At 57.3% G+C, this 11,121-nt stretch overlaps 1 protein-coding gene across 1 annotated transcript; it reads left to right on the forward strand.

The window, feature by feature from the left end:
* The first annotated feature begins 237 nt into the window (after positions 1-237).
* Positions 238-10,716, forward strand: AGPAT2 (1-acylglycerol-3-phosphate O-acyltransferase 2). Its single transcript, XM_076355359.1, has 6 exons — positions 238-471; positions 4,582-4,715; positions 5,292-5,467; positions 5,664-5,759; positions 7,467-7,539; positions 8,456-10,716. The coding sequence occupies exons 1-6, from the start codon at positions 284-286 to the stop codon at positions 8,605-8,607; spliced, it is 819 nt and encodes a 272-aa protein (XP_076211474.1). The 5' UTR covers positions 238-283; the 3' UTR covers positions 8,608-10,716.
* The last annotated feature ends 405 nt before the right edge of the window (positions 10,717-11,121 follow it).

The following is an 11,121-nucleotide window of genomic DNA, read 5'->3' on the forward strand; positions in this document are numbered from 1 at the left end:
CCACATAGCACCATGAGGGGACGCCAAGCCCTCACGGTCCCCAGGAGGGACCTCACGGTCCTCTCGCCGCGCCCTGAGGGGACCGTCCCGCCCCGGCTGAGGGGAGCGGCGGGGCGGCGGCGGGCGGGGCGGGTCGGGCCGGGCCGGGCCATCCGCACCGCCCACATAAGGCGGGGGCAGCCCACGCCGCTCGGCGCGGCGGCGGAGGCGGCAGTGGCAGCGGCGTTGTCGTCGTCTCCTTCTCCTCCTCCTCCTCGGCCGGGCTGCGCGGTGAGGCGGCGGCATGGAGCTGGGGTGGTTGCTGTGGGGCGCGGCGGTGCTGTTGCTGCTCCACGTCCTGATGGAGCTCAGCCCCGCCGTCAACTTCGTGCTGCGCGTCGGCTTCTACTACCTGCTGTGCGTCGTCGGCTCGGCGCTGACGGTCCCCGTCTGCCTCCTCGTCAACGGCGGCCGCACCGTCAAGAACATGAGGCGAGTGGCGGGGGGGTGCCCGAGGCGAAGTGGGGGTGAGCCAGCCCCGCGGGCGCAGAGGGACGGGCGTAATGGCCGGGCCAGGGTGTGGGCGGGTGAAACGCAAACGGGAGATCGGTTTCAGGCCCGGCCTCTGCGTGGGGGCCTCCGGCGGGGGGGGGGGGGGAATGATGGTGGCCTCCGTTACCTCAGGTCTGTGACAGCGGACCCTCGGGTGGCTGCCCTGGTGGCAGCGGGGTTGCCTCTTGGCCCATGGAGGGTGCTGGGGGCTGTGGTGAGGGGCTGCTCTGGCCCATAGCTGTGCCCTTGCCTTTGGAGAGCCCCACGTGGGGGTGAGTGCCCTTTGGAGGGCCTGGAAGGTGTGAGGATGGTGGTAAGCGGCCATGCTCCAGGGGCCACGCAGGTTTTGGGGAAAGCTATGTGACAGCAGTGTTTGGGGGTTTCCCCCCCCCTCCAGAAGTGGAGCCTGTGCCAGGAGGGCTGCCTGCTGGCAGACGGTGTTTAATATGCTGCCCTCAGCCTGGTGCAAGGAGCATGGTGGCCATGCGGCTGCCTGGGGCACGCTTGTTGCTGTCAGGCCTCGCTGCCTATGTCCTCTGACAGGGCACCTGGGGCAGTGGCTGTTGCTGCCGGAGAAGAGCAGCTCCTCTGCATGCGAAGGCACATTTTAGGGGGCAGAGCTGGCACTTCTGCTGGCAGTACGGGAGAACCTGGGCTTCTCACCTTGCTCTCTAGGCAGCTTTTTACCTACTCCAACCATCTGTGTCCAGGCCAAGTTATACGGGTGTGGGGGAAAGGGGAGCCCTCTTGCCTTAATACATCCTTTTGGATTAAAGGTTGGGCAGTGTCTCAGCTGGTGGAGCTGGACTTTGCTTTGCGGTGCGGCTCTCGTAGGCAGGACTCAGGGTGGAGCGAGCAGGCGCAGGGCACCGACATGCTGCCTTGTGGGCTCTGCCCTGTCCACCCAAGCTGATGGTCTGCAATCCACTCTGGTGCTGTGGCCCCAGGCACTGGAAACAGCAGTCTGCTCTGGGATCTCCAGCCTAGCTCTGTCTCCAGCTTTGGTTGTCTTGGCTCACTCAGGAGCAGCTTTCCAATGTGCAACCAGCTTTGCAGCTGGGAGAATTTATGATGTTAGTTACAGAGACACTCCCTCTTTTTCCCTACCCCTAAAACTTCTTGTAAATCTCCTGTAAACTTAAAGGAACTCTTTGGAAACAAGAACTCCTTGCACTGGATGACTTCTCATGTTGAAACTCAGAGCTGAATTTTGGCCAGAACTGCCCTTTTCCTGTAACTTAAGCCCCTCGTTTCCATGTGCTGGCACTGGCTGATGATCCTGGTCATGTATTCCAGCCCCTGGGAGGTCTGTGGCTGAGGTGATCTGGCAAGGTCCTTATTTCTGCCACATCCCAGTCTGCTTATTCCGGCTCGGGGAAGGGGGTTGGAGCAGAGCACGTGCTGGCAGACAGACAGTGATAACGGTGTTACGGCCCGGCGCAGAACACCCCGTCCTTGCTGTGCTCCTGGCTCCAGTGCCAAGCTGGTGTGACTTGGAAGAGGTTGCTCTCTGTGTCTGATAGAGATAGAGCTGTTTATCTAGTGGCAAAACCTCTTGCAAGAGCTTCCAATCTGGTAAGCATACTTCATTAATCCTTGAAAATCAGAGGATCCTAAAAAGGCCTCTGTCACAGGCTGCGGAGCAGAGCATGTGAAGCCGGGGCTGCTGGATTTCAGACTCAGGCTGTTACAGAAGCACTAAAAAAGCATATTCCCTCTCACTTTTCTATTCTCTCCTTGCATCTGGCAATAAGTGCATCAGATTTACAGCTCTCTGCAGCTGTGACTGCACCAAGTCAGGATCATTCATACCAGCAGAGAAGCTGCTTGCGGGGTTGGAGGGGAGTAGGACCCATCTGCTTAACCCCGTGGATGATGTGGCCAGCTCAGCAGGGCCGCCGGTCACCTGGTGGTTCTTTAATTGCTCTGAGCTCTGCCCCTTTGCCTCTTTCAGTGGCTCAGGCCACATCTTGTGCAAGGAAATGCTGGTTCCTTACTGGCAGGAGGAAGTTGGATGGTTGCTCTTGAGTAATGTGTAACCAGCCTCTGCCAGCAGCTACCGAGTAGTGTGACTTCCAGAGCAGTGACCTCTTTTTTGGTTGGCAGTCAGAAGGGAGGAGAAGTGGGATTTAGGTCAGTCTGGTGGCATGGCATCCACCATGACCTCACCAATTCATGTCACCCTGCCTTTCCTCACCTGCCCCCTTGTCTCTACCTGGACTGCACTCCTGTAACCTCGGTGCAAGCCCGTGGTGCTCGGGAGCTCTGCAGCCTGGGCACCTCCCCATGTCCTTTTGTCCTTTTGTCCTTTCCCTGGGTGCAGCTCTAACCTTTGCAGCAAGTTTGAATGCCGGGAGACTGATAGCACTGGTGTCACTCAGCTCTGTCACCTGCGGGCGTTGGCCTGGTCTGAACTCTAGTGTCCAAGTCAGTGCCTGGGTGGTCTGTGTGGTGGGGCACCCCACAGAGAAACGAACCCCACTGTGGGTAGGAGCAAGCCAGGGAAAGTCACCTTGACGAAGGTGTGTGGTTGAAGAGCTGGTGGCAGGGGTGGGGATACTTTTGGAGAGCAGATGCTGGGAGCTGCTGCGAAGCCAGGATGAGATGCCAGCCAGGTGCTCGCCTCCCACCCTGGGTGACAGGGGTGCTTCCCAGGCTGGTGGTGCTGTGCCAGCCCTCTGTCTGGACCCTGTGGTGGGGGAGAAGCTGACACTGTCCCTCAGCCTTCTCCTGCAGGGAGGAAAGCTCTGTCCCCTGTCTGCCAGGGAGAGGGTGGGCCCTGAGGCAGGTGCCTGCTGGAGGGCAGGTCAGCTTCTGAATCGGCTCCTCTGCCTCCTGTCCTGGTGAATGGCTGCTCCCCTGACCAAAATAGCCCCTGTGTGCTGCCAGCTTCTGGCAGCCAAAGGCTGCGTCCTTTGGCCCAGTTGGAGGGTCCCCAGCTCCCACCTGTTTGGGGGCGGTGTAGATGGGCTCTGTTCACATGGGCTGGCAGGGTCTCAGCCGGCGAGCCTGGGCTGGGTGGGCTCAGCAAGGGCATGGCAGCCTGCTCTATGTGTTGGCAGGGCTGAGTGGAGCTGCTGGTGTCTCCTGCCAGCTGGGCCCCCAGCCCTTGGGCACAGGGGAAGAAAGCTGGGAGCTTTGTGGACAGACCTGTAGATCCACCGGGGAAGTGAACTGACAGGCAAAAGCTCTTTGCTTGAAGTTGGGTTTGCCGGGGGGCCCCTAGCCTCTGCCAGGCTGCTTGGGGAGCATCCCGTTTGCTGCTTGCATTCTTGCATCGTACAGGGAAGTGTTTCTCACCTTCATTCTCCTCCTTTCTTGGACTCCCCTGGGGTAATGACACCCTGTGTTTGTTGTATCGTTAAGCAGCATCTTCCAGCACTGCAAGAGGGAGAATTGGCGGAGCTTTCCTTGGGCGATGGATGTGCAGGCTGATACCCGCATGCTGGCGAGCGGCAGCTCCTAGTAGAACCATTTGAACAACTTGTGGGGCTCTGCTGATTGCAGAAGGAAAACCTTGGTAGCATCGGAGCAGACTACAGCCATGGCACAGGGGGAAACAAACAGCACTAAATGAGCAGGACTGGCAGCAGGAGGAGTGGTCCTTATTCCAGCGTTGAAACCAGCATCTCTCCCTGCTGGGCTTTGGAGGGCTTCCAGGTTTGCCCTCTGTTTGCAGGGCTCTTGCAGCTGCACTAGGCTGGACTTGCCTCTTCTGAAGAGCCCATAGTGAGCCTGGTTGTGAGCAGATGCTGTCAACTTGAAGGAAGCATTGACCATCAAGTCTAGCTGTACCGGCCTCAAAGTTATGATCAGCTTCCCCTAGGCTTCCAGTAAAATTCCCACACTGGGAGTGGACAGGGCTTAGCATGCAACTGAAGCACTTTGAGCACATGAGACCATACAGGACAGGCACCTGGGTGGACCACAGGGCAAATGAGACTGGAGGCTCTCTGTCACAGAGCTCTTCTTATCTCCTTCCACCCACCCTGGGTATAGCAGACCCTGTCGCCCCCCTGCCCTGCTGCTGACTGCTCTTCTCTTCTGCAGAATCATCAAAACTGTGGTCAAGACCTTCAAGTATTTCTTTGGCCTGAGGTTTGAGGTGAAGGGACTGGAGAACTTTGAGGTGGAGGGCCCTGCTATCATTGTGTCCAACCACCAGAGCATGCTCGACATGATGGGTGAGGAGCTGGTGGGCGGGCGGGAGGGAGCAGTTGTCTTGCTCACTGTCAGAGAAATCCTGCTTGCATCTCCTGGCCAAGCAGCCCCCTGCGCTGGCTGGTCTGTGCTACCGAGCCAGCTGATCCAGCCTTCTCTATCAGTGCTGGTTGCAGGAAGGGTCTCCCCTCACTCTGAGCAATCACACCCCTGTGCAGCACCCCAGGTACTGCTCAGCTTCAGGTGATTCTCAGCTCCCTTTTATATCCCTGCCTTCCTGATGGCCTGGCTGGCCTAGCACCCGTGTCGGTGTACCAGGCAGCCAGGCATGAGGGGTGGCCCCGCTGGGCACTGCGGGGCTGAGGAGTAAGCTGCCTCCTGAGGGGTCTTGCTATGACCTGCAGCCACCCTGCCCCTGTAATTCTGCTGTGTGCTGAGTCTCCATCTGCTCTATTGATGGCAGCAGAAGCCAGCAGAGAAACAAGGCATTGGCCTGTCCCTGGTACTCCCCTCCCCACCTCAGATTGTGTCTTTTGTCCCATCTGAGTGCAGGATGGGGGGGGGCGGCTGCTGGTTCTCACCCTCTGCCATCACATTAGGGCTGATGGAGGTCCTGCCCGACGACTGTGTCCAGGTGGGCAAGAAAGAGCTGATGTACGCCGGCACTGTGGGGCTCGTCATCTACCTCGGTGGTGTCATCTTCATCAACAGGAAGAGCACCACCAGCGCCAAGATGGTGATGGCAGAGGTGGCCAAGACTATGGCAACTGACAATGTGAGTGTGACTGGCGCCTGGTGGGATGGCATGTGTCTGGGTATCCTGGGGTGGCATGGGGGGATGTGGCACTCCTGACTCTGGCTTGCCTGAAGTTACAGCCACCTGCAGCTCTTGGCAAGGCTGCCAAGGGAGGGGGGGGAAGGGAGCACTGCAAGTGGATTGCTGGAGCAGAGCCTTATCTCACCATGTGCAGGTGAAGGTGTGGGTGTACCCAGAGGGCACAAGGAACTGCACGGGAGATTTGCTGCCGTTCAAGAAAGGAGCATTTCACGTTGCTGTCCAGGCACAGGTAACAGAACTTTGCTCCTGCGTGGGGACTCTGAATGCTTTTGCAGTGGCACTGCAGACTGGTCATGCAGTGGTATGGTTTATTAGCTCTCAGGTGAGCTGTGTTCCCTGGTCACAGCTGAGCTCCTCAGCTAAACCACCATTAGGTGTCATAAGGGCTGCCCAGCAGGAGCTGGGAGACTTTTCCATCCCCTGCAGGAGCGACTTGATCCCTGTGGACGGGGGGGCTGCAGGCAGCGGAGAAGCTGCCTTGTCCTCTCTCCTGACTGCCCCGGCACTGCAGTCCCAGTGTCCCATCTGGAGGGCAGAGCATGGGGGACAGGCACACTTGACCCCCTAGCTCTAAGCTTTGCAGGCAGCTGCCTGGCAGCGTGGCGGTGCAGTGTCTGTGCCCTGCTCCTGGGAGCACGGCTGCAGCACAGAGCTTGCTTCTGGCAGGGAGCCCAGCAGGTGCTGCACTTTGTGAGCTTGCCTGGGGAATCCCAAAGCTGTTGATGGATTTCTCAATCCCCCAGGGTTGCAACAGTGTAGTGTTGATCCAGGATTGTTAATACTAGTGCTTTAGAGCAACATCCGGGCTTGCTCTGTGTGGGAATAACTGCTCCCTCCCAGACAGCCATGTGGCACTTCTTGGTATGTCTTAAATGCCTTCTCTCTCCAAAATGACAAGATCCATGAGCAGCTAGTGGGGGAGCAGACAAACAGCTCCTTGGCTTTGGACAGCTAGAGAGGTCAGTGCTCCTGAAGGAGCAGTGGTGCTTGCCTGGACAGAGCTCTGGGGCAGTGTGCTGGGGACATGAAGATCTGGCTGTGCTGCCTGTGCCCAGGCGGTTGCTGGAAGCTGAGCCACCCTGCTCAGCTCCCCGGTGCTGGGGACTAGGTGCCAAAGAGGCAGCTGGAAGGAGATGGGTGCCTTGCCTTCCCATGCATGCTCCGCCTTGCCTCTCGCTACTGGGATGACTCGAGGCCTGAGGGGAAACTGCTTTCCCTAAAAGAGGTGTTATAGCAGGGATCCTGGAGAAGGGAGTAGGTGCCAGATCTCTTGCTGGGTTGGATTGGCCAATGCAGGTGCATCACCTGCTGGAGTGATGCAACCAAGGCAGGGGCTGGTGGCTGCCAGAAGGAAAGGACGACAGTGGAAATGGTACCCACCTCTGCTAACACTCCCCCTGAGTCACCGACTGTAGATTGTCTGTGTTACCAGCACTGAAATAATGACTCTGTGCCTACCCTCCTGGCTGTGTCTCTGCCTGTCTGAAGCTTCCCTGGGAGCAATTGATTGCAACTGGTGACTGCTTTTCTTAGAAGCTGAAGGCACACCAGCTGGCCTGCCCCAAACACGTGCTTGTACAGCATGGCAAGGCCTGTCAAAACAGGCGTCCTCCAACATTTGCAGGTCAGAAAATACCTGACTTTTGAAGCCTGGCTTGAGCTGAGGAGCCCTGAGCCAGTGCTGACCTGAAGCTGAAGTGTAACTTGGCCCTAGTGCCTTGAATGTCCCTGTGCCTGGAGTTGTTGGGGAGTGGTTTTGATCCCATTTGACTCCTGACTGTCCCAGCCTTTGGAAGTGGGTCTTGCTTCTGGGGCTGGGTGTGCCCTGTATGGCTGAGAGCCAGGTCAGCTCTGCTGCGTGGGGTTTGCTGCTTCTCTGGCCTGCCCTGAGTTGCTGCAGTGCAAGTAACTCCTCTTTTTCCTCCTCTTCCCCAAGGTCCCAGTGATCCCTGTGGTGTATTCCTCCTTCACCACCTTCTATAACCCAAAGAAGAATCTATTTACATCAGGTATCAAAGAGCCTGAGGGCCTTTACAGTCACTTGGAGACAGGGTTGATGCCATACCCATGTGGAGATCTGGTTCACAAGGGTGTGGGAGGGAAGCGGAGCTGGGGTGAACAGGAGTTGTCCCTCTGGGATATGTGTGGAGTCAGTTCAAAGCACTTGGCAGCAGAGCCTGGGCTGGGTTAACTCAGGAAAGAACGTAATTAAATACAAGAGGGATGTTTTCGTTAAAAACTGGACACCACCTCTTCCTCTCGTAAGTGGCACAGCCCAAGTCATTTGGTGAGGGCTTGGGGAAAGAAGCAAGCATGCTCTGCCTCCTGACCTCTCAAAGCAGGGACTCCTCTGCAAGCAAACCAAGGAAGCTGGTGGTATCAAAGCTCTGAAGTCTGTCAGTACAAGTGCTAGGCAGAAAGTTGGCTTTCGGTCAACTTGGAGCAGTACCTCTCATTTTTGGGAGGAAGCCACACTTGCCATGCTCGCTGCGTGGATGGCTGGAGCCAGCCAAAGGTAGGAGGGTTGGGCAGAAGCAGACGGAGGGAGCACCTGGTGCAGGCTGTGCCCGGCATGGCCCTGGAGCTGAGTGGGTCCATGGCCCTGGGCTCCCCCTACTCTCTTGGCCAGCAGGTGGGGGCAGAGCAGCAACACCAGTCTTAGAAAGGGGCAAGCTCTGGCTGGGGTGTCAGCTTGAGGCACAAGGGAAATATTCTGCTTGGCGCAGCTGTTAGAGGGCAGGGTCTAATCCCCAGAGCAATCTCTTACCCCTGAGACCAGTGCAGCCAGTGCTCTGGGGATGGATGCCTGAAGCCCTGTGAGGGGATGAGGGCTGTCTGGGGCGGGGGGAGCAGGGGTCCTGGGAGGGCAGAGAACTGTGTTCCTGTGGTGTGTGGGTTTCTCATAGGCTCTTCTCTTGTTCCCAGGCAAAATCAAGGTTGAGGTTCTGCCTCCAATAGAGACCAAAGGCCTGACATCAGACGATGTCTCCGACCTCACTGACAGATGCTTCCGCATCATGAGGGAGACCCTCTTCAGGCTGTCGGGCCGTCCAAGTGAGGCGAAGGACTCGTCCTAGATGCTTCTCCAGTGGCATCACCATGTGGTGGTGGCTGAAGGGACCTGTCTGTTGCCAAATATCCAAGGAACTTTTCTCCCTTTGCAGTGACTTCTAACTCTGGGAACACCATGGACTGGCACACACGGGGTGTCGAGCCAGCGCTGAGGTTTCACGTTGAGTGGATTTCTCTTATGGGTTCATTATCTTGCAACGAAATGTCTCCTTTTTCTGAATTTCTCAGGCATCAAACTTGTGCTACCAAAGGGCTCAATGACCAGAGAGGTGAGTTCCCCCAGCTCAGGCAGGTGGTGTGGGATGACAACGAAAACCTGGCTGGAGGCTGGGCTCTGCCTCATGTGAGCATCCCTGCACCTGTGTTCCTGCAGGCTCAGCTAGTGCTGGCCTGGCCCTGTGCTGTCCCAGATGGAAACCACCAGGTAGCAGTTTGTATCTGCACAACCTTGATGCTGCTCAAACAGGGCTGAGAATCGGGTGAAAATCCAGACTCTGGCTCTTCGGCAGCACTGGGAGTGCAGCATCCTCCCTGGGCAGCCTGGAGCACTGCCGTCCGGCATGGTGGAGCTCACGGGCGGTCTCTGGGGCAGGGCCTGTCTCCCTGAGAGACGCCCTTGGGTCACAGCAGCATCTTGTGCTGGGGCTTTGTGTTGCCCAGGCTCTCCTGACCCAAGTCTTTCACTTCTGAAGAGAGCACCTAGAGCAAATAACCTCAGCTGCTCTGCAAAGGGGAATGTGTGGGGCCAGTCAGCCTTATAGTGTCTCTTTGGGCTTAATTGCCTTGTCTGAACAAGTGCCCTTGCTCATTGAGGGGTGCAGCAGTGGAGAGGGAAGCTGCAGCCTGACCAAGCCAATATATATGGTCTGGGCAGAGTTTAGCTGAATGCTGTCCAGCCTTGCGAGTTTAGTCATCTTCTGAATGAAACCCCACGCTTGTTTCTACCATTCAGAGCCACCAGCTTGATTTTAAAAACTGCACAGATCTGTCGGAGTCCTGGGCAAACCTGTCCTCACGTGTGACTTGTTTGTGGCACACTTCTGGATGCCATGTGTGACATGCACCTGCGTTGGCTCAGAGCTTCCTTGGTGTTGGGGAAACTGTGCTGCCAACTCCCTGCCATGGCTCAACCTTGTCACAGTAGTGCCTGCAGTACTTGTTGCAGATGCAAAGGGCTCTGTCATGCTTGTTTTGCCACTTGTCATGGTCAGCAGTGGCCGAAAGATGGTGCCTGTCCCTTGTGTCTTTGTGCAGATCTCAGCGGAGCTGCTGCTCTGCAAGGCTTGTAAAAACTCCTGCAGAGCCGCAGGGTGGGTGAGCTGCAACTGTAATGGAGCTTGGAAGGCTTCGGCTCTCCCTTTGGGGGGAAATGGGCTCCTTCTCCCGTTCAGAGAAAGGGGTTTCCCCTGTGCTTTGGGGTGATGGACCAGCAGGGGTCCTGGATCCTTCGCTGGGAGCTGCGGAAGTGTTGATGACCTCTGCGAAGAGCAAGACTGGGTCAGGTCCATGGTTCCAGGGGGTTGCCTTCACCTCCAAGTCAGGTTCAGGGAGGCTTTTAGCTCTCCTGTTTGTGGTGCAGGGTGTATAACCTTGAGATAAGCCACCTGGGGCTACCTGGGTAACAGACACAGCCGGCTTTTGCAGCCTGTCTGGCGCTGCGTTGGTGGAATTGCAGTTATGTGGCATCTTGGGGTTAAAGCCTCAACTGGGAAAGGCAGGGAGTTCCTGTAGAGCCAGCGGTCCCCAAGGGAGGGAGCCCGTGGGCTGAGCTGGTGCTAGCGGGTGCCGGGGGCTTTATCAGAGGGGCCTTACAGTACAGACTCAGGGGTCAGACCCGCCTTGGGACAGGTCGGGGTGGGAGGATGGGAACCGAACCAGCACTTTGTAAGAGCAGCAGATAAAGGGCTGTCATGGAGGTTAAACCCAGGAGGGTCCCGGGAGGGCTCTTGCGGGGGATAACCACATCCACGGAGTGACTCCTGCAGCATCCTTCCCTGGGAGGAGAGAGCGGTGCCTCTGTGTGCAGTTATCTGCTGTTCACTTTTAATTGGGTTAAGAATAATGTTATGTGCTTTAAAAAAAAAAAAAAATACACCTTTGGTTATTTAAATAAAGGAGACTCCTGGTCTTGTGTGGGAGCTGAGGGAGGAGGCTTGCTGTGGGAGAAAGAAGGGTGCTGACCCTTCAGCTCTTGCAGGGGGTGGGTTGGTGATTGAGGGAGAATGGCAGGTCCTTGTCCCCACCCTGCGTCCCACAGGCAGAAGGGCTGTGCTTCTGCACCCCAGCCTCACCCAGGCTAGTTCAGCCCCAGCCTGGCCTGAACTAGGAGGACAAATGCCTGCGGGGACCTGTCCCAGGGGAAGAGGAAGATGGGATGTGTGGATGGGAGCCCATGTCAAAGCAGGGCCCTGGAACAAGCGCCTTCCCAGCCAGTAATGATCCCACGGCCTCGGTATGTGCAGCAGGAGGCTTTATTTTGGTACAACCCCTGCAGCACCCCGTTGCCCACAGGGCTCCTC

The sequence above is a fragment of the Aptenodytes patagonicus genome, chromosome 18 (genome assembly GCF_965638725.1).
Source record: "Aptenodytes patagonicus chromosome 18, bAptPat1.pri.cur, whole genome shotgun sequence".
Lineage (NCBI taxonomy): Eukaryota > Metazoa > Chordata > Aves > Sphenisciformes > Spheniscidae > Aptenodytes > Aptenodytes patagonicus.

What these genes read in the sequence shown, in the direction of transcription:
- AGPAT2 (XM_076355359.1), top strand. Translation starts at nt 284, where the DNA reads ATGGAGCTGGGGTGGTTGCTGTGGGGCGCGGCGGTGCTGTTGCTGCTC. An exon ending in AGACTATGGCAACTGACAAT is followed by an intron (nt 5,468 to 5,663) that starts GTGAGTGTGACT and finishes CACCATGTGCAG; the next exon opens with GTGAAGGTGTGGGTGTACCC. An exon ending in ACGTTGCTGTCCAGGCACAG is followed by an intron (nt 5,760 to 7,466) that starts GTAACAGAACTT and finishes CTCTTCCCCAAG; the next exon opens with GTCCCAGTGATCCCTGTGGT.